This window comes from Sorghum bicolor, chromosome 1 (genome assembly GCF_000003195.3).
Source record: "Sorghum bicolor cultivar BTx623 chromosome 1, Sorghum_bicolor_NCBIv3, whole genome shotgun sequence".
Lineage (NCBI taxonomy): Eukaryota > Viridiplantae > Streptophyta > Magnoliopsida > Poales > Poaceae > Sorghum > Sorghum bicolor.
In genome coordinates this window covers 52334411-52356245 of record NC_012870.2, presented here as the reverse complement: position 1 = coordinate 52356245, position 21835 = coordinate 52334411, and the positions used below count along the sequence as shown (strand labels likewise).

General features: G+C 41.9%; 2 protein-coding genes and 1 long non-coding RNA gene across 3 annotated transcripts; 2 read left to right on the top strand and 1 right to left on the bottom strand.

Moving 5' to 3' along the window:
• LOC110431993 lies at positions 631-3511 on the top strand. The gene is made up of 4 exons (XR_002449447.1): positions 631-1808; positions 2188-2260; positions 2774-2830; positions 3171-3511. It is a non-coding gene; the product is annotated as an uncharacterized LOC110431993 (long non-coding RNA).
• Positions 3995-5814, bottom strand: LOC8083877. Its single transcript, XM_002464735.2, has one exon. The coding sequence runs from the start codon at positions 5589-5591 to the stop codon at positions 4110-4112; it is 1482 nt and encodes a 493-aa protein (XP_002464780.1). The 5' UTR covers positions 5592-5814; the 3' UTR covers positions 3995-4109.
• Positions 18934-20621, top strand: LOC8083596. The gene is made up of 3 exons (XM_021452006.1): positions 18934-19638; positions 19747-19866; positions 20601-20621. The coding sequence occupies exons 1-3, from the start codon at positions 18934-18936 to the stop codon at positions 20619-20621; spliced, it is 846 nt and encodes a 281-aa protein (XP_021307681.1).

Sequence of the window (21835 nt, the reverse complement as noted above, 5' to 3'; positions counted from 1 at the left end):
ACCATGTGTTTTTTTAGCAAAAAAAATTGTTGTTTGGCCAAGTAAATGGTAGTGTGCATGGCATGAAAGTGGAGGCTAAACTTGGTTAAGTTTACACAGCACCATCTCTGTCTCTATCTTTAAAAGGTAAACAATAGCACTCCTCGCTGGAGGAAATCAGGAGTTATTAAAAGTCCCTCCAGATTGGAGGCACCGCAGCATTCGGAGCATTGGTGGCGTCTCCACGTGATGACACGCGTCCCTGTATATTTTCCAAAAACACCCACCATTTTTCTGGAAATCAACCCACAATCCAGTTTGGCGCCCCCAAATAGTAAACGGTGCGCGCGTTGAAATACTCAATATTTTTCATACTGCTTTGCATGATCCCCTGGACATTTTGTGGAAAGCCCCCCCCACATGGCCCAAACAGCCAAACCCTAATCCCCTCCTCATTCCTCTCGCCACGCCGCCCACGCAGTTCTTGCCGTCGTTCTCCTCCCCCTCCACCACAGACCACCGGGCGCGGCTCCCACGAGCACAGCTCGCCGGGCAGGCACGGCTCCGGCCGACGCGTTCTCTCTCCCTTGATCCCAGGAGCGCGACGGCGGTGCTCAGCTCAGCACAGTGAGCCCTTGATCCCACCCCCGGCCTTCTTCTTCCCAGCCTCAACCTTATCTACCATCCACCGCGTTCTCTCTCCCTCCTATGTCCTTTTCCCTTCTCTCTATTTCTATCCCATCTCTCTCAACTGCCGGGAGCGAGGGATGCAGATCTGGTGGAGGTTGCAAGTTAGAGCTCCATGGCTCCCACGTTTGGTGTCAGGATCCCATCGGCCCACAACTCTCAAGACCGCTCATGGGCACCAAATTTTTGTGCGCCCACTAATCAGATTCGGTCGTCTTCGACCTCAACGGCGGTAGATCCGGCCCCGACGGCGGCGGATCCGTCTGGTCTACGCTAGCTACACCATGACACAAGGTGCCTCTCCTGGAGAGGTCAGACGGGCGATGGCGCGGTGGCGACCCCCATGCTTGCTTCGTCTTCTCCAACATCATTTTCCTGCCGTTGGTCCACTTCTACTTCCGCTCCTCTACGCCCTGCGTGTCTGGCACCACCGCCTCCAACACTCCGCCTCCACTCAAGAATATATCTTACTATTCTGATGTTGTTTACATAGTGTTTTTGTTCCAAATATACATTGATTTTAATCTGGTGTGCATATTGGTAGGTTTCCTATTTACCTTGGACTAGAATCTATATAGTTGTGGTTTAGAATGAATAAACATGTTTGATCTATTTGTGGCTACTTCATTGGAACTAGCAATATCTGTGAAGATTTTCTTTTGATACATTATGAGTAGCTGTGATAATATGGTAATTTAGATAATACGTTGATCTGTTTGTGGGTACTACATGCTTGTTCAATGCAGAAAAACATGAATGGCGTTAGGGGAGTCATTGCATATACCCAGTAGGAAGCGGACCATGCTTTTCCTCCACTGACATTAGTAAAATCATCCAGCTTCACAGGCAGTGCACAATAATTGCTCTGCATTTTTTGTTCTCAAGAGAGTCAAATTGTTTTCCATCTGCATAGTTTTTTGTGATGTTTTATCGACAGTTAGAGTAACCATATTGGTTTGGCTTGTTTCATTGACCGGAATTGTTAGTGATTTGGACAACAGGGACTCACTTTTTTGGTTCTTCCATAAGTTAACCACACATTCTTTATGTTTTTTAGGATGCCACTTCTGTTAGGACCACCAAAATCAGGCAAGACTAATTTGCTGCTTGTGTTGGCTGGAAGGCTTGACAAGTACCTCAAGGTAATAAAAATGTATCATTTTACTACATTACTACTTTGCAGGCAATTACTGCTTCCAAAAGGTAATCTAAGTTCCTTCATTCCCTGTATTTTATGGACATCAGTTTTGTATAGTGCCTAACCAGGGAGATTAAACTTGGGCGGGTGAATGAAAATTTGACATCTTTATTTTTGTTTCATCATTTGGAGTGTGTGCTTAGGTTGTGAACTAATTCGCTGGATCTGGATATTCTGATAGAATGGAACTAAATTATTGCTACTTTTATTGAGGTTTTAGCCTATGATTCCCTTGCATGTAATAGAAGAATTAGAACACTCCTATGCATACGTCTGATAGTCTTTTCAGTAGACTGTTTATATATTTTTTCTCACACACGCAGGAGAGCTGGGTATCGGTATGTTATGAAGAAGAAAAGGGATGTCTACTGTTTATAAGCGTTTATGAAGTTTCAGGTAGTAGTTACCGTCTTCCTGTTCTTATTGCAGCACCCCCAAAAAACTTGCCAGCAGCTCTGTTTTCTGTTAAGTTCCTTTTTTTTTCTTCTGCTACATTGTTCATCAGATTGGATGCATATACAGATATATGTTGTTGTATGCCATTTGTGATTGAGCAAATTTGGAGATATGCTATCTATGTGCCTTTTCGAAATGCAACTGCTAGCTATTCAAATTCCAACTGGTGTGTAAAATTCGTTTGCTTTTCCTATGGTGCTACCAAAGAGCTTCCTATCTATTTTCCAGTACTATTGAATTCTACAGGATTAGGAGAACATATCCCTATACTTTTCCTATCCTGTGTTCCAAAGGGGGCCTGGATATTTATTCCTTCAGGCACAATGTATATGCAGTAACACAGTTAGAATATGCTAGACGGAATGTGTTTAAATGGTGTATTGATGTTTTTTATGATAGGGGGTCCCATGATAAGTGAAATCACTTGGGTAATTATTCTGTTTTTTTTTTCAGCATTTGCTAGACGCATGGGTTATCCTTGAGAAGAAGAATGTGTGGAAGATGTTTCAGGTAAACAAAAGTAAATGATTTATTAATTAGAGAATGCATTCACATAGCGATATTATTCTGAACCACTTCTGCATTGCAAAAAAAGAAAAAGTCAGATTTTGGGGTTCCTTTTTCTGCAAGGGTACTATTTTTTGCCTGGCAGATTCCTACTACCACCTAGAATACAAAGTTGTTTTTCTTTACATGGACATATTTGTGGACTGTGATAACAAGTGAGAAAATGGAAGGTGTATGTTTTTATCTTTGTGGTGTTTCTGTTAAATAATATTAGCACAAAAAGGATATGTAGATAGATAGATGTCTACTCTTCAAATAAACTTACTTTAAATTTTATTTCCAGGATGCATAGGCAACCTGAGCATTCTCTCCACTTGAAGAGCAAATGTTGGCAACATTCTTCGAAGCTTATATTCCGGTGTATGACGTTCCTGGTTTCTCAAAGACATTACTTCTAGCATGTCGAAATAACAATCATGGACACTCGGAAGAATATTTTTCCTACTGTGTATTGCATTTTCGAAGATGTGGCTGCGAGCTGGTTAATGTGACTGACCTATAGGGGTATGAATTGGTCTACAGAAGTTCTTTATGCATTTCTTAGCCGGTGGTGGTGGCTGTTATTATCAGATTAGTAACTCACTGACTTGATGAGGATTCAAGCACAAAGTTATTTTAGGAATATGATATTATTCTTATAATAGTCTGATATGTGATCCCTAATGCATGATTTTGGTGTTAATATTAGAAACAATTATACCCAATGTTTATACTGTGTTTCTCTTTGCAACCAAACTAAGCAACTGTCAAAATATGAAGAGTACTATACAAAGTAGCTTCCTTTAAAAAAAATTTAGTACAAACACAAGGTGATTACTTAATTAGCCATTAGTTTATTAACATGGCTAAGTTGGTGTAAGATGTACTTGATCTTAATATATAACTTGGAGTATTTGGGTTTGCAAAGTATTGATTCTAGGAAAGAGATTTTTTCCTATGCTTTTAGACTGGATAGAGCAGAGCTTATATATCTATGTTTTGCTTAGGTGTAAAGCCATATGTTTATCGAATGTGGATATTTGTTTTAAAATCATAATAGGACGCCCGAAGGGCGCATGATGTTCTAGTGGTTACTATTTTGAAGAGGTTGTGGAAGGGATAGTATCATGTCATCACATTTCAGCAGTAGCTTGCAATAATATCACTGTTTAACAAAATATCTGCACAGGTCTGAAAATAGTACATCTGACTTCTATGATTACATTGGATACAGCTTATGTCATCAGAAAGGCACTATGTGGCGCTTCCTCCCTGATAAACTATGTCCTTGAGGCAGATCTTGAGTGGAATTTGGAACCAAGTGAATAAATGAAGTATAAGGTGGTAACCTGGACTCCCATGTCAATAGACGAAATTCTCCTTTGGGTCTAACAGAAGGATCTAGGAGTAGTTCTCCAAACGCCACCTTTGGTAATTCTGTTTTGGCTAGAGCCCTACTAGTAGTACAAGGTAAGATGCGAATGGGATTAATAGCAGGACTCGAAACGAAATCCGTGATGTCTACCTCGCGGCCTTGATCGAAGAGTAAATTTGGGAGCTGCCCGTAAGCGAAGAGGTTCTTCTCCATCACTTTTCTGCACTTGTTCAGTATCGAAAGCCAGAATTGAGCATTCAGGTTGCTTCTCAACACGTCAGCGAATGCATTTGCTGTAACAAGTGATCCACCCTGATGAAATTCCTTGGCAAATCCTTCTGCTATATGTACTAGCCTTGGATGCTCTGCCGGGTCCGCACTTCCAAATGCTAGGTTCTTGAAGAGGTACCACAACTCCTCGTATGACAGAGCATCAAGAAAGATTGGTCTTACTGACCCAAACCTTGCTAATGTTCCAAGCTTGCTGATGATGATCACCTTGCTTCTTGTACTAGCTGTTCTTGTCACAAATGAATAAAACTCATTCCATTTCATGTCATCAACATCTGAAACAAACTCAACAACCACAAGTGACGGCATTCCCAGCATGGCCTTTTCGTGGTCGACGATATTCAGTAAGTTTTCACCGTTCAGATGCAGAATCGAAGCGAATTTGCAGCGTACCCTCTCGTCAGCACACACATGGGCGACCAAAGTCTTCTTCCCAACTCCAAGAGCACCGATGATTGGCAGGACAGGAGGTGGTGCAAGGTCATCTGATGGGTTTTGCTGCAGTAAGAAGTTGAGGAGCTTTTGCTTTTCGGCATGTCGACCAAACATGAAATTGCCGATGTAAAGATATGCATCGTAGGGTCTACGGGACAAGCGCTCATCACACCCACACAGAAGCGCAACGAACTCTGATATGTTCGCCACAGCTGTTTCCAGATTATCCAATGCGGCTACCTTGTCCTTTTTCGCCGAAGCAAGAACTGTGCGTTGACGTTTGAAGCGAGTGGCGGAACACAAGGAGATTGATGAGTCGCTAACCATGCAGTTTGTGGAGTCCTCCTCGTCGTCGTGGAGCTGGAATGTCAAGGTATCCAGCGCATGGTAGCCCTGGTACATGGCCTCCGACAGCAGCTTGAGCTGCATCAGCATCCCAGAGTTGGTGATGTATCGCGCATCTGCCTCCTCGACGACGGTGTGAACCCTCATCAGGAGTTGTCGCAGCCTCTCCCGCTTCTCCTCCAATCCTTCATAGCTGTAGCTGGAGCAATATCTGCTAAAGGCGAAGGAGATGAATCGGCTGACGAGTTCACCTGCAACCGCAGCTATGGCAGATTCCATCGACTCTGCATAGAGGGGAAGGAAGAATGGACTGGTAACCTGATAGATAGCTACGATGAATGGATTGTTCTGGAAGCCTGGTATGTGTACATTTACTTGTACAAATTGAGTTTGTCCTCCATGGCTGCGGAAACTGTTTGTTCACTGAATGAAGTACGTAAAATGACTACATGTGCACTGCTCGAAACTCACTGACTATCCCTCTCTTTATGACAAGGACGTGCTGACTGCTGACTAACCACATGGATCTAGCATTTTGGTCGTTCTTTTTTCTACTCTTTGAATACTTTTTCCTTCTCTCACGTTCGAGAACTTCCCCGCATCACGCGTGTTTGGACCAAAACAATAGCATTTTCCTTCTTTCATCATCGGGAACGACCGGAACGGCGAAGACGGAGTGAATTCGAAATATTTGGCTACAATCCTAAAATCACCACCGAACATAAGTAAGTTGTGAAATTAAAATACTTAAGCCAACTAGTGACGAAACTATCGAGAAATTTAAAAATTTCTCGGAAACAAAGAATGCTAATGCAACACTGTTGGAAGCACAAGATCAATTACATGCACATGATTGAAATTAACATGACAAGCATTGATTACTTCCTGAAGCTTGATAGATACAAACACAAGAATTTGAAAAGCAAAGCAGGATCAGGCTTTGCACTTGCTGAAGAGCACGCTGCCTGCTCCAGTCGAACTGCAACAGAAAAAAAATGCAAGCACTAATGCACTACTGCAGCTCTGCTGATTGATCTGCTCCTGCGGCTGCTGAGCTGGGAGGCATGCTCCTTCACACAAACAACAGATCAGTAGTCAAGCTGCTGAGAAGCGGACAGGAGGACAGCAACCAGATCCGCCTGAACCTGCTTGTACCGAACGGCTCCAGTCACTTCACCGGTGTTGCAGCGTCGCAATACACCGAGCAGCTTGGGGCCTGATTCTGCAGGACCTAAAGCGGGGATGGCTGCGCACGGCCTGTCGCCTACACGGCGAACGGACAGAACCGGGAGGGGCCGCGCTGCTAGACGCATAGTGGTAGTCGATTGAAGGTTGTCGGATTCAGAAGAAAGACGAAAAGATGAGGCGAGCACAGCACCGTCGGGGTCTGCAATGGTTGGCTGGGACTGCGTCGAGGAACTGCTGTCCGACCAACTGCTCTGTGCACGCAAGAACCAAGGAGAAAAGGGAGCAAACACGAGAACGAAAGTATCTCTCTCGATTCAAAAGCTTTTGAGCTCAGATTCTGCACACATATAATTTAATCTAGCACGAAGTTATTCCAAATAAAATTATTGTCTGAGATTGATCCAAACTCTAGAAAATCGAGATAGAAGGTAAGCACGAAAAATAGGGAAAAAGCTCAAAAACTCAGTACAGTGACAGACACCGGAGGACAAAAGGATTATTTGGATCTCCTTTCCCATATCAAAATCACAAAAAAAAATACACCATAAATTTTTCAGTTTATGGGACCTCTCTACAACACTAGAAAACCTAACCCTAAGTGAAAGAGTGGAAGAGAGGTGAGGGAGATGGTGTAACGCCCGAGAAAAAATAGATTAAAAAAAGGCAAAAACAATTACTGTAGCTGATGCTATAGTGAGCGTGGTGTATAGTACCGCCCCCGACCCTTCTCCTACCACGAGTCAGTGTTTTTCCTGTTCCTCCTAACCTAGTCACGAACCGTCGCCATCCTCCCTACAAATTTCACGAAAGAGAGAAAGGAGAAGAGGGAAGAGGAGGAGAGGGCCTAGGGTTTTGCCGCCGCCATCACCGCCGCCGCCGCCGTCGTTCATCCGTGGTGGCCGTTCTTCCTCCCGTAGAAATACAGTTAGATTCTACCTTGTATCTTGGTTGTCCATTGATCCACCATGTCCCTTTGCTGTCCATGAGGGCTTAGCCATGTTTGACGTAGATCGGAATAACAAGGCCTTTGTGGCGGCAAGGATTGTGGCGAGTTGGATCGAAGATGATGGAAAGGTGAAGAGGCGGAGAAGGAGTAGACGCCGGGAGTTTCGGCAACGTGCTTGCTGTGGTTCCCTAGGTGAGAAGCCAAATATTAATCCCCTCATGTGATCAAGTTTTGCGGATTAAAGCGCTTAATTGGATTAGGTTTAGTGGAGAAATTCTCGAAGTCAATTTCATTCATGTTTTGAAATTCTTGTTAGACTGAGCATTTCCTGTTCATCGTAATGTTAGGGCATATTATAAGCTCTAATAAATTTTGGGCCTGTGGACAAAGTTGTAGAGGACTTCAATATCTTTCTTTGGACACCAAGAGCTCTGTCATAGCAGTTATAATTTGTGAGATATCAATTTTTCAATCTGACTTTTTCCAGTGACGAAAATCTGGACAATTTTGGATCTAAGCAGTTTTTGACCCTGTTAATGAAATAATTAGGTCTTTGATTATTAACAGAAGTTTTAGGATTTTTGTTAAGCTTTCTAGATTGGTAAAGTTTGCAATTTTTGAATAAGTATATCTCCAGTTATGAATTATTCAAGTTTGATGTTCTATTTTGGACATCAGAAATATTCAGTTAGGTTCCATATTTATTTTCCCTATCTTGAAAGCTTGTTATGCAAAAACGTATAATGTCAATATTGTTTATAATTGAGTTTTACATAGGCTGATAAATTTTGGAAATTTTTGGATGATATTCTGAAGTATATGAAAAAGAGAAGAGTCGGTGGTGTTGTCTTGATCAGTAGCGCAAATGGTAGAGGCTTGAATGTCGGGTTTGGAGCGCTTTAGTGCGTATTTGTTCTTACTTTTGCTTGTGTGTTGGTGTATGTACTGAGTATTATTTGTGATCAGGTGGTAGAACTTCGGAACATCGTTAGTGCTTTTGTTCTCCTTCGGTAAAGAGGCAAGTGAATGTAGCGGTGGTTTGCTACCATTTTGGCTTGTTATTTTCATCACCTACAGTTTATTGTCTATAAAAATATCATCTGTCTAATATCAAAAATTTATGATCTTGGTATATCCAGCCTTAGTTAAATTATGGTCTTATTTAAGTTCTCATGGTGATGGTATTATTTTATATTGTTATTTGTGCCTAGCCCACATACCTGAATTTGAAGTTGGAGTATCATTGATGATTTATTAATTTTATTGCAACATGCTAAGTGCATTGCATCATTCATTGGCATTGGAAGTTATGTCTTGACCTATGGTCATGACTGTACCGGTACGCATCATTGGGTGCAGCTCCACACGTCACACACTTCTTTATTTACAGACCTTGTGTTTTAATAAATAAAAACATGGTATGCTCATTGGTTTTGAAGGTGATTGTTTACAGCGTGGATGTTAAACTTAATTCTTATTGGAGTAACTTATTTGCGTTAGGATGTTCATTAGTCCTAGTTTGGTATTTCAATTATTTATATATTTTATTCTTCCGCTTGCTATAAATATAAAGGAGATGCTGCCAGATTATTTATTAGTTGTGTGCAGCTGTTGTTTGTGTAGTTTAGTAGCATTCCAGTGTATTTGTGGTTTTCGGGGTGTTACAGTTGGTACCAAAGCTGGTTTTAGGTTCTCAGAAATTAAAATATTAATTTGACACACTTGCACTTTTAGGATGGGTAATTATCCTTTTATCTACTCTTGATTCTTATGACTGTTAAATATATAATTTATTTTAGTTGACGTTGGCATGTGCTTGTTTTTGTATTTTTATGTGGCTGTTGTTCATTTATTATAGTGGCTGCAGCTATGCCGCCTAAAGGACGACGGGGTTGACCAGCAACTAATCATTCCACGGATAATAATCCACATCCTGATCCAGCAGCAGTGGCAGCCGCGATGCAGCAGGAGTTGGAGACCTTAAGGCAAGCTGCCAACACTGCTACCGCTGCTAGTGTTTGTTGGTGCCGCTACTAGCATCGTTCCTCCTACGGATGCTAATCCCACTGGTGTTCCTCAAACTCCACTTTCGGTCTGTGGTGTTTCTCTTGTGAAGTGGATTGGCATGAAGTTGGATTCCTTTGGTGGGAAAGGATGTTGATCGATTTTCATCGGCTTCTGGGTCTTGGAGTTATCAAACTTAATTCTCCCAGACTCAATAGCCGATTGCAACTGCTGCCTGAACACCTTGCACTCATTTGTACTGTGTGAAGTTGCATTGTGCCATTTGCAGTACTTGATCTTCTTCAATTCTTATACCGACGGAATCACATGATTGGGTGATAGCTTAATTTGACCTTCTTGAAGCAAAAGATCAAATATCCTATCGGCTTTGGTGATGTCAAAGGTGAACTTCTCTGGTCCTCTCTGACCAAAAGGACAAGATATCGGCCTTTTGTTCTTAACCCACTCAGCCAAGCCGATAACTGGTCCATCATCAGAATTAGAGTCTTCTACCTCATCGACAAATGACACCATTTTTCTCCAATTCTTTCTAGGCTAAAAAAAACCCTAGTGTCCTGATCGGAGATCCTTTGTACAAGATGACTCAGGCTTTCAAACTCTTGAGAAACATACTTGTCTCTGAGATGTGGCAATAACCCTTGAAAAGCCACATTAGCAAGCTGCCCGATCATCCAGCACTAGGCTGTAGCACTTGTTCTTCACATCTCGTAGCCTTTGCACAAAGCTTTCTACTGATTCATCATTACATTGCCTCAATTTTACTAAATCGGTAAGCTTCTTTTCATGGACTCCAGCAAAGAAGTACTTAAGAAATTGTTTCTCTAGATCAGCCAAAGTAATAATAGAATTTGGTGGCAATGATATGAACCACGTGGATGCCGATCTAGACAAAGATGATGAAAATAATCAAACTCTTAATTCATCTCTGCTAGCTGCCTCTCCACATTGAATAATGAAGCGATTGACGTGCTTCATTGTCGATGTATCATCTTGTCCAGAGAATTTGGTGAAATCTAGTACCTTGTACCGATTTGGGAGAGGAATCAAATCATATGCTGGAGGGTATGGTGTCCGATAAGAATAAGTATTAACTTTGGGTTTTATCCCAAACTGATCTATCATAATTTCTCCTATCTTATCGGCCAAATAAGCATTAGCCTCCTGCCGATGAACTGGTTGAATTTCTACAGGAGGCACCTGCTGATATGCTTTCACATGTCTTTGTGGCACACATCAAGACCTTTGTCCCCATTAATTGTGGCAGATCAGTATGGTTGAAACATGGGCGTAGTCCAGAGGAAATCTGGAGAGCCCACTTTGTCTGAGATGGACTCACTTGAAAATTATTTCATTGAGAGCGGTCTCCCGTACTCCACGATTGAAAATATTGCTGCTGGGCTGGAGTTTCCACGAGTGGACGTAGTTGATGAGTGGAGGAGAAATTTTGTGCCGGGCAGGAGTCTAATAAACCCCAAGCACCTACATGTACTCAGTACGTAGATGTTTGTAATCAACAATTGGTGCATGGAGGCTTCTAAAGGCGGAGTCAATTGGACTTCTATTCGAATTTGTAACCATCACTACTTCCGTGGCGATGACCTTATCTTAGTCCAGATGGATGAATTACACCAGCTATGCCACATGGACGTTTTGGACAAATCGCTCATTAGTTGCTTTTATTTGTAAGTATTTCTTTGTGTTTATTAAACTCTCCAGGATGTCTATGTGGTAGTAACCCTTACACATGTATTTGTCGATGGACTCATATGCAGGCTCCATATGACTGAGCTCAGATCCAAAAATGACAATACTGTTGGATTTGTTGATCCTTACGTTATTTTCAAGGAACCAAACCCTTCGGCGACTTAGATCAATGACATGTGTATGAATCTTATGAGGTTTTTCGTGAACCAAAAAGTCAAAAGAAGAATACTCTTTCCCTACAACTTCAATATATATATATAGTTAACATGCAAGTGTGCATCTTTAATTTTACTTAACCCTAATCTACGACTCATGTCTCTACGAATAACTTTCACTGGATACTCATAGTCATCAATCTTGCTGAAAGTAAGTTGGTAATCTATGACTCAATGAAGAAACCACAACAAGATTACCAAGATATGATAGACATCATCCAAAGGTAATTTCGATCCATTGCATGCGTAAAGTAGACTAAGCTCGTGTATATATATATATATATATATATATATATATATATATATATATATATATATATATATATATATATATATATACTTAACGATCCAACTCTTGTTTCATATTATTGGTTTAGGGTTTGGGAAAGATTCATTGTTCGGGAACAACTAACTCAATGTAGGGCACCATTAAAAATAATACAACTACAAGTAAGTTTATCCTTCATTACGTGGTGTATCTTTATAATATCATATGTCATATATCTTATCTTTTTTACGAGATGAATCTTTACATCCTACAATAATTTTGAGACAAGAACTGGGTAACAACTTATGTGGATACTATGTTTGCAAGTATATTATGGTACAAACATATAGAATTCCTCAAGAATACCTCAGAGTATGTAACACATGTCTTTTTTCATTTTCTCTCAAATTACTATTGATAATCTTGATATAACTAATACATTTTTTTAATTCAAATTGAAGACTGAATGGTTGAAGCAAAAACTCATGCAACATGAATAACTCCAAGCAATACAAGAGGCAATAGCAGGATTTCTTTGGGAACAAGTCATAAATCCAAGCGGCGAGTTCCACTATAATCCTAACGAGACGATGATTCCAAACAGTGATGATCATTTGTATGCCATGTAGATCTTTGGATGATGGAGTACACTTTGTAATAGGTTTAGAGTACTAACTTTGGAGTACAACTTGTGCAGTAATAGATTTGGAGAACAACTTCTATATATTTATGTGCATATATATATATATATATATATATATATATATATATATATATATATATATATATATATATATATATATATATAGGGAGAGTATACTCTGTAGCTAGCTACAAAATATGTTATTCTGTATCCACCTCTATTTATGATAATTTTATATACTAATTTACGTTAGTATGTATACATATTTACGATAGTTGAATTACTATAACACATGGAGATATTTACCGTAATATTATAGTAAATCACTTAGTAAAGAGTTACTATAATCTTGTAAATTAATATAGTAATTATCGTAAGTCAAAGTGGCTACAAAATAAATTATTTTGTAGCCAGCTACAGAGTTATATATATATATATGACTTAGCGGGTTCGACTTGATGACCCGATAGGGGAGTGCGGCATCTGATACTGTGTTTTAGAGGAGGGAGTAAATATAGCAGCAAAGAATACATATTAGAAACCTATTAAATAAATAAACAAAACTAAAAACAGAACTGAAAAGAAAAGAAAAAGAAAAAACCATGGACCTCCTGACTAGTATTATCAGCCGTGACTAAAGGTGTTGCTGCGTGGCACCGCTGGCATCACTATTTAGTCCCGGCTGGTAATACCAACCGGGACTAAAGGCGAGTGCCATGCGCCCAAAGCGTAGTCCTGGCTCGAGATCCGGGGCTAAAACCTGTTTCCAGCCGGGTCTAAAGGCTGATCGCGTAGTAGTGTGAGGCCGTCGTCAACCTGATAACCCACTAACGCAACCAGCAGTGGCCTCTCCTCGAGCACCTTCCTGCATGCTCTTGAATACCCTCCCTGTAGCATCACTGTTACTATGAGAGAGGTCAGTAGATAGAATAGCAGTAGAAACAGGACCAAGGGAGTAGAGACTGCAACAGGGGAAGGCACGCAAATGTCAATATATCTGGGGAGTGGGGACAATACATCCGCGTTTGGGGAAGGCAGCGAGGGAGTGGGAGACAACGCCAATCGATGAGGGCTACTTTGGCAGCCACAAGGTAATTAGCCTAGGGAAGTAATCGGAGGGGAGGGTTTTTTTTTTTTTGATAGCCGAATCCCCGTCCAACCACAGGGCTGATATCTAAGCAAGGAGAATTTCAATTCATTTGGAAGCGAAGGGCAGATGGCCTCGGTCATCAATCAAGAAAATAAGGGACGGGCGGTCAAGATGTGATGTGGCGGAGGGGCGGTGAGAAATTTTTTTTTTTAGCCTATTTTTAAAACAAATTTCAAATTTAGGCTGCTTCTTAAAAAATTTTCAAATCTAGGTCGTTTGGCTCCGCCACCATGCATGGCGGGACAAAAACACTGCACCCCGCCATGCATGGTGGCCGGGTAGACCCTGCCACGTAGCGCTGCATGGCCGAGGTGGCTGATGTGGTACTGACCACATGGCAAAGGGTCCCCGCCACGTATAATGGCGGGTCACGCGACCCCGCCGTAGATCATGGCGGGTTGCCCAGCCTGAGACTTTGTTTAGTTCACAAAATTTATTAGATTTTGACACTGTAGTATTTTCGTTTTTATTTGACAAATATTATCCAATCATGAAATATCTAGGCTTAAAATATTTGTCTCGCGATTTATAGATAAGCTGTGCAATTAGTTTTTATTTTTATGTATATTTAATGTATTATGCATATGCCACAATGTGACGGGAAATCTTAAAAGTTTTGGGAACTAAACAATACCTGCGCGCAGCTTTATGGACATGATGACTACGGCTGCTGCTAGAGCTAGGCTTTGTCCAAAGCGACATGATGACCCTAAAACTCAAAAACATTTCAAGATTTTTTATCACATTAAATCTTGCGGCACATATATGGAATATTAAATATAGATAAAAACAAAAACTAATTACACAGTTTGCCTGTAAATTGCGAGATGAATCTTTTGAGTCTAGTTACTTCATGATTGGACAATGTTTGTCAAATAAAAACGAAAATGTTACAGTACCGAAACCAAAAAAAATTCGCAACTTAAACAAGACCCTAGACTATAGATGTGACCCTAAGCCTTGTTTAGTTCCGAAAAGTGAAAAGTTTTCGATACTGTAGCACTTTCGTTTGTTTGTGACAAATATTATCCAATTATAAACTAATTAGGATCAAAAGATTCGTCTCGTGATTTACAGCTAAACTGTGTAATTAGTTTTTATTTTCGTTTATATTTAATGTTTCATGCATGTGCCACAAGATTCGATGTGACGGAGAATCTTGAAAACTTTTTGGTTTTCAGGGTGAACTAAACAAGGCCCTAGACTCCATGATGTGCTCAGTTCGTACGTGACCACAGTTCGTACGTGACCAGACCACAGGACAAACATGTCTTGTCAGCCTTGTTTAATTTCTAAAAAAATTTGCAAAATTTTTCAGATTTCCCATCACATCGAATCTTAGACGTATGCATGAAGTATTAAATATAGATAAAAATAAAAACTAATTATACAGTTTAGTCGAAATTAACGAGACGAATCTTTTGACCCTAGTTAGTCCATGATTAGACAATATTTTTCAAATACAAATGAAAGTACTACGGTATGGACTTTCCCAAAAATTTTTTAGAACTAAACAAGTCCAGCTCTCTCCCTCGTGTGCATTGCATTGCTTGGTACGTACCCCGCCATGATCCATGGCGGGGTAGCCCTAACCCGCCAGCGATCATGGCGGGGTCCAGGTCAGCCACCTCGGCCATGCAGCGCCACGTGGTAGGGTCTACCCCGCCACCATGCATGGTGGGGTGCAGTGTTTTTGCCCCGCCATGTATGGTGGCGGGGCCAAACGGCCTAGATTTGAAAATTTTTTAAGAAGCGGTCTAAATTTGAAATTTGTTTTAAAAATAGGCTAAAAATAAAAAAAATTCGGCGGTGACGGAGTAGTCAAGTCGAGTCAAGGGAATGGAAAGGGATGAGGACGCCCCATGTCTAGAGGCCAGGTTTCCCCGTGAAAACTCGGCTCCCGTGGGCCAAGACAACCGTGTCAAGAGCTTCCAAACTGACCCTGGCCGCGACGTGTGAAAAATTGCTTCGTGAGTTTCTAGCCCTTGGAAAACGGCGAGGTAATGGTGGGGAAAGCTGTTGCCAAAGTAGCCCTAATGGAGAAGCCTCGGGAAGGGGATGCGAAGCTCAAATGCCGAAGACCACCATGTAGAAGCTGCTCGATCGCCATAGATCACGGGTCGCACAAGATCCGCTCCAGCATCAGGTCAACCTCGTGGGTGATAACCGATAAGCATGGGTCGTTCGCGCCGAGGCTGGCTAGGTCCGCCCGCATTGCCAATCTCGTGTCAGCATATAGAGGTGATGCATTGAGAGGCCATGGAGGGTCCTTTCGCAAAATGATCAAAACCCATGCATCAGCGCATGGAGAGGCCAATGATACTCTACTCCAATTTCTATGGTACGTTGATAATGGAGTGGGTTTTAAGATCTGTGATAAATGGGCCTGGCATATTATAAATTTATCCCACAAATTATATTTTGTCCATTAAAAGCCTGCTTAGTATATGGGCTAGCCAGGCCTTAAGATATTTAGCGACGGCCCTTTAATCGGATCGTCATAAAAAATTATGATGAATGTCGTCGTCATTAAATAAGATTATTAGGCGTGATCTATGATGGATGACACTTTATCATTCAGTCGTCATAAATACAACTGCCATGACAAAAATAACAGAATTTATGATAATAACATGTCATCATAGATCTAAAGATTTCTTGTAGTGAGGCCCTGTTTAGGTAGTATACTAGTATCACTACTGCAGACAGCGCCTTTGCCGAGCGCGGCAAAGAGCGATTTGCGCTCGGCAAAGTCTTTGCCGAGCGTGGCGCTCGGCAAAGAGGTTCTGGCAAAGAAACGCTCGGCAAAGGCTTCTTTGCCGAGCGTCTTTTATCGGGCGCTCGGCAAAGCCTTTGCCTAGCGCCAAAAAGGCCTTCGGCAAAGAAAAGCGACGGGCATGACCGTTATGCACCGTGACACTTTCTTTGCCGAGCGTCTTCACTCTGCGCTCGGCAAAGAGCAAAATTTTTTTTTGAAAATTCCTTTGCCTAGCGCCTACAAGACAACGCTCGGCAAAGAGGAAATTAATTTTTTTTTAAAAACTTCTTTGCCGAGCGCCTCCAACAACGCGCTCGGCAAAGAGGATAAAAATTGTTTTTTGAAAAAAGTCTTTGCCTACTGCCTCCAACCTGGTGCTCGGCAAAGCTGGGTAGGTTGCTGTTGTCCCGCGCCAAAGATTCCAGCTTTGCCTAGCGCGGCGCTCGGCAAAGACTCTTTGCCTAGCGCTGCGCTAGGCAAAGCTGGGTAGGTTGCTGTTGTCCCGCGCCAAAGATTCCAGCTTTGCCTAGCGCGGCGCTCGGCAAAGACTCTTTGCCTAGCGCTGCGCTAGGCAAAGCTGGAATCCTTTTTTTTTTGCTTTCTTTCACTGCAAACACAGCAAATCATATGTATATATATCATATTGATATCACCATGAACACAAGTAGCACCATTTATATCACAATTCCATCAATTTTATCACCACCGGCAAAGGATTTATCACAATAGCACATATATCTCATAATAACATCACTTATTCGGCGATAAAGTCCATACAACAACTTGATTCTAATGAAGTTCAACACAACAAGTCCAAGTCCATGACATGAAGTTCCACACAACAAGTCCAAGTCCATGACATGAAGTTCCACACAACAAGTCCAAGTCCATGACACGAAGAGAAGGAATACATGACAACTTCTTCGACGACGTTACTCACTGAGGCGGCGGTGGAGGTGCGTACTCGGGCCACCCATTTGATGGCGGCGACGGTCTCCCATGCTCGTTCGCCACTTGGTTCGAACCCGCCGACTGAGGCTACACACAAGAGCAGCGATTGCATGAGACAAAGTTAAATAGCTAAATAACATGCATGTGTGATATATATTACTCACCGGAGTAGTGTGGAGAGCAACGAAGGGAGGAACGACGGGAGGAGGCTGAGGTGGACACATCAAGTTGGGTGGCAAAGTAACACCCAAAGAACTCTGCAGAAACGCCAGCACATCTGACATCCTCTGGTCAGTTGCCAGCCGCGCCGCCCGCTCTGAAGCCACAACCGCCTCCAGCTCGTCAGCCCTCTTGTTCGAAGTTTCCACCTGGGCCTATACATTGTTGCAAAGGTAATGTTAGTGAAGCGAGAAGAAAATCCTTAATGCATGATGAGTAAACCCTAAACATGCAACATGCACGAAACTTTACCAAATTTTTACCATAGCATCCACATATGTTCTAAAGACGTGTCGCTAAGTTATGTAATTTTTCGACTTCATTTGCATTTTATATAATTTAATAGCACTTCACGCGCAACTTGGTCGCCGTGTTCCGTGCGCGAGATGTTCGATATTTCATGCGTGCTCCTGGATATGGCCTTAACATACGCTATGTAAAGCGAATATCAATTTTTGAACCGTCGAATTCGGAGATTCGATACACCTGCAGTTCAAACCCGCGTTTATCGTAGAAATTCAATTAAACCAAATTAACTAAAGATATGTAATAAAAAGATTTTAAAAACTACCAAAACCTTAACATATACTATTAAATAATGTGTAATGCAAACAAAAAAGTTTGGAAGCAAAAAGTAAAAAATAAAAAAATTCTTTGCCGAGCGCCAAAAGTCAGCGCTAGGCAAAGAGAGCCTTTGCCGAGCGCAAAAATTCAGCGCTAGGCAAAGAGATGCCTTTGCCGAGCGCCAAACGTCAGCGCTAGGCAAAGAGATGTCTTTGCCAAGCGCCTAACGGAGGGCGCTCGGCAAAGGGTGACGGCAGGTACCCCATGTTACATGTGTTATCTCTTTGCCGAGTGCAAGCCGTTGCCGAGCGCTTGGCGCTTGGGAAAGATGTCCTTTGCCAAGAGCGGGCCTTTGCCGAGCGTCTGGTGCTTGGCAAAGACGTTCTTTGACGAGCGTCTCCGTTTGCCGAGGGCACTACCCTCGGCAAAGAAATCTTTGCCGAGCGCTGTCTTTGCCGAGGGCCCTGCGCTAGGCAAAGGTGGCCTTTGCCGAGCGCCCGATTTATAGCGCTCGGCAAATAACCAGACGCTAGGCAAAGGCGCTGTCTGCCGTAGTGTATGCTAGAAATGCTCACATAAAAGAAAAGTAAAACAGATGTAGAGGAAATCTTTATCACTTTTACTATATTTCGAGGCATCTGATTTTTATTATGTAATTTTTTCATTGTTTTGCTATAGAAAAATATATGAATTATCTATTGTGAGTTTTCTTTTTAATTGTACAAGTTTATTGTCTAAGATTGTTGCCTAAAAAATTAGGAATATAATCTGAAATATAGCAATCCCAATCTTTATTGCCATGCAGTTGGTGTTGGTTCTATCGAAGAAGTCAAAGTCGTCCTTGTCGTACAAAACACTTCTGTGATGCATGCAGTTAACTGCTCCCTGTTAATTATATTAGTCTTGGGCATCCATGTAAGTCATCCTGTTAATAAAGCATGCTGCCAGCCTGCCATGCCAGTCATTTCTGCTCAACGACTCAAAACCTCAATGGAGGCAGTTCTATCTGCAATTTCTGGCGAAATATTGAGCCGACTCATCTCCTTCGTAATCAAGAAACACACCGACAGGTCATGTGTGGAAGAGAAGCTGGAAAGGCTTGAGCATCTCCTGCTGAGAGTCCATACCGTGGTCGAGGAGGCCGAGGGACGATACATCACCAATTCCAAGATGCTTGTACAGCTCAGGATGCTTGTTGATGGCATGTACCAAGGCTACCATGTGCTCAACACCTTCAGGTTCAAGCCTGCTGAGGAAGCCCCACTCCAAAACCAGGTGACACAATCATCTGCCTTGCCAACTCCTCTTAAGCGCACTCGTGCAGCAGCTTCCAGCATCAGGACTACCAAAGCTTCCAACCATGCGCTACAAGCTTCTCTGGAAAAATTGGAAACCCTTGTTTCAAATATGACAGAGTTTGTCATTCTATTGGGTGGATGCAATCAGATGTATAAAAGACCCTATGACACCTATATCTACATTGACAATTTCATGTTCAGTCGCGTCGTGGAGAAGCAGGAGCTGATCAACGCCCTGTTGCAAGACAACGCTCCTGTAGGTGTCCCAGCTGTTGTACCAGTAATTGGTGCGTACAGAGCCGGGAAGAAAAGCTTAGTTGGGTATGCTTGCAATGATGATATGGTTCGCTCTCACTTCTCCTCGGTATTGCATTTCAAGAGCAGCAAGTTTCTGAATGTAAGCCGCGAAACATTCATGTCTCTAAGGACTTTAGTTGTTGTGGAGTTTATTTCAGATGTGGATGACAGTGAATGGGTAAAGTTTTATTTAGATGCATCTTCACAGATGGGCGCAGGAAGCAAAGTGATCATCTTAAGCAGGTTCCAAGAGATAGCAAGGTTTGGAACTGTAAAGCCAATCATCCTCAGAAGCTTGTCAGATGCAGAGTTTTCTTACCTCTTCATGGTACTCGCATTCGGAGGGACAGACCCAGAGAATCACCAACAACTTGAATCAATAGCTATGGAGCTAGCCATGAACCTGAATGGGTTGCTCCTCGTGGGGAACATACTCGCTGACATTTTGAGGAAGAATCAAGACATCCAATTCTGGTTTCATATATTGAAAAAGCTAAGGAAGTCAATAAAGCGTAATTTTTCCAGGTTTGGTGAGCATCCGAAACTACTTCTTGAGAGAGACCATCCGACTGACATAACAATGCTGGTTCCGCCTTCTTCTCCTACACTTTGCGCCATGCCATCCCACGACGAAACTAGGTTATTACTGCCCAAGGTGAAGCTTGCAGACATTGTGCTAGGTTCAACTACTATTCTACCCAATCAGGAGTTTCAGATAACTATGTGGGAATCAAGATTACCCCCTTTTACTAAGTTTGTCACAAACTGTATCGCTGAGGAGCATCCTTGTACTTGCTCAGACAACAAAAGGCATAAGTCAGCATATAAATAGTAACATCTTGTTATTTGAATTGCATTATCCTATTTAAGTCAAATATATCAAGAACATCATGATGTTTCTGTGTCTAGTTAAGTAATAGGTCCTGATTAGGTATACTTAAATTTTATTTAGATTCTTGTATGTTACACTTTAAATCCAGCCGAGATAGTGTAGATGAATTGCCAGAAGAATATTAATATTAGGCATTTAATGAAAGACTGTTCTGTGTTTGTTCGCTTCAGACATACATATTTTCTCAATAAGGGGGAGCTTTATTAATTACAAGATCATTACATTGAGATGATACAAGGACCATAACCAGGATATGTTAGAATCTCATACCCCCTAGTTAGAGCAAGGCTAATAAGGCTGATGGTTGTAAGGTTTCTTTACAGCCTTCTTGCAGCCCACTCATATAATGATTAGCTCATTACTATTAATACATGACCCACTTGTCTTTCTCACAAACTTTCTTGGTTATTATGTCTGAGCCGGCCTAAAGCTTACAACCCGCTTTTACTCTCTCTTTCCTCCACCTCAGTATTTAGCCGGCTTACAATGTACTATAATACTTCTCTTATGCGCATGGTAGCCCTCAATCCCTCATACATAGCCTCCGACGATATCTTCCTTGAGCTGCATCAGCGTCCTATGTTCCTTGAGCTGCACCAGCATCCCAGAGTTGGTGATGTATTGCGCATCTGCCTCCTCAACAACAGTGTGAGCCCTCGTGACGAGATGCCGCAGCCTCTCCCGCTTCTCCTCCAATCCATAGCTGGAGCTGGAGTAGAATCTGTTAAAGGCGAAGGCTGACGAGTTAACCTGCAACCGGCCGGAGCTATGGCAGATTCCATCGACTGCATACAGAGGATTGAAGAATGCACAGGTAATCTGAAAGATACTGTGATGTGAATGGATTCAATTGTCCCGGAAGCCTGACATGCGTGCATTTAATTGTACAATATTAAGGTCTGCGAAAACTGTTCGTTCACTGATTGATGTAATAAGTACGTAAAATGAGTATGTATACTGCTCCAAACCGACTGACATAAGTTAACAATAACAACTTCTTCCCTCTCTTTATGGCAGGACGTGCTAACTAACCACTAACCAGATGTGTCTGTATTTGGTCATTTTGAATCTCTTTGAATTTGAATACTTTTTTTTTCCTTCTTTCACGTTCCATAACTCCACCGCATCACGCGTATTTTGACCAAAAGGGCTTAGAGGTGACTAACGGTTCCAAATGCATCAGAGCAAGACACGTTAGTATACAAACACAAAAGTCTAGTATGACATCCTTCGATGTCTCTATCTAAAGACTAAAATATTCTGAAAAGACCTCTAAGGATGGTTTGACTATATTGTTCACCATACAAGAACAAGCTTTCTTGTATCTCAAGATTACTGTTAACAACAAAGAAAGTGTGTCCTCGCTGTTCACTCGAAGTCACATAGAGTTTATTTTCATCTTTGA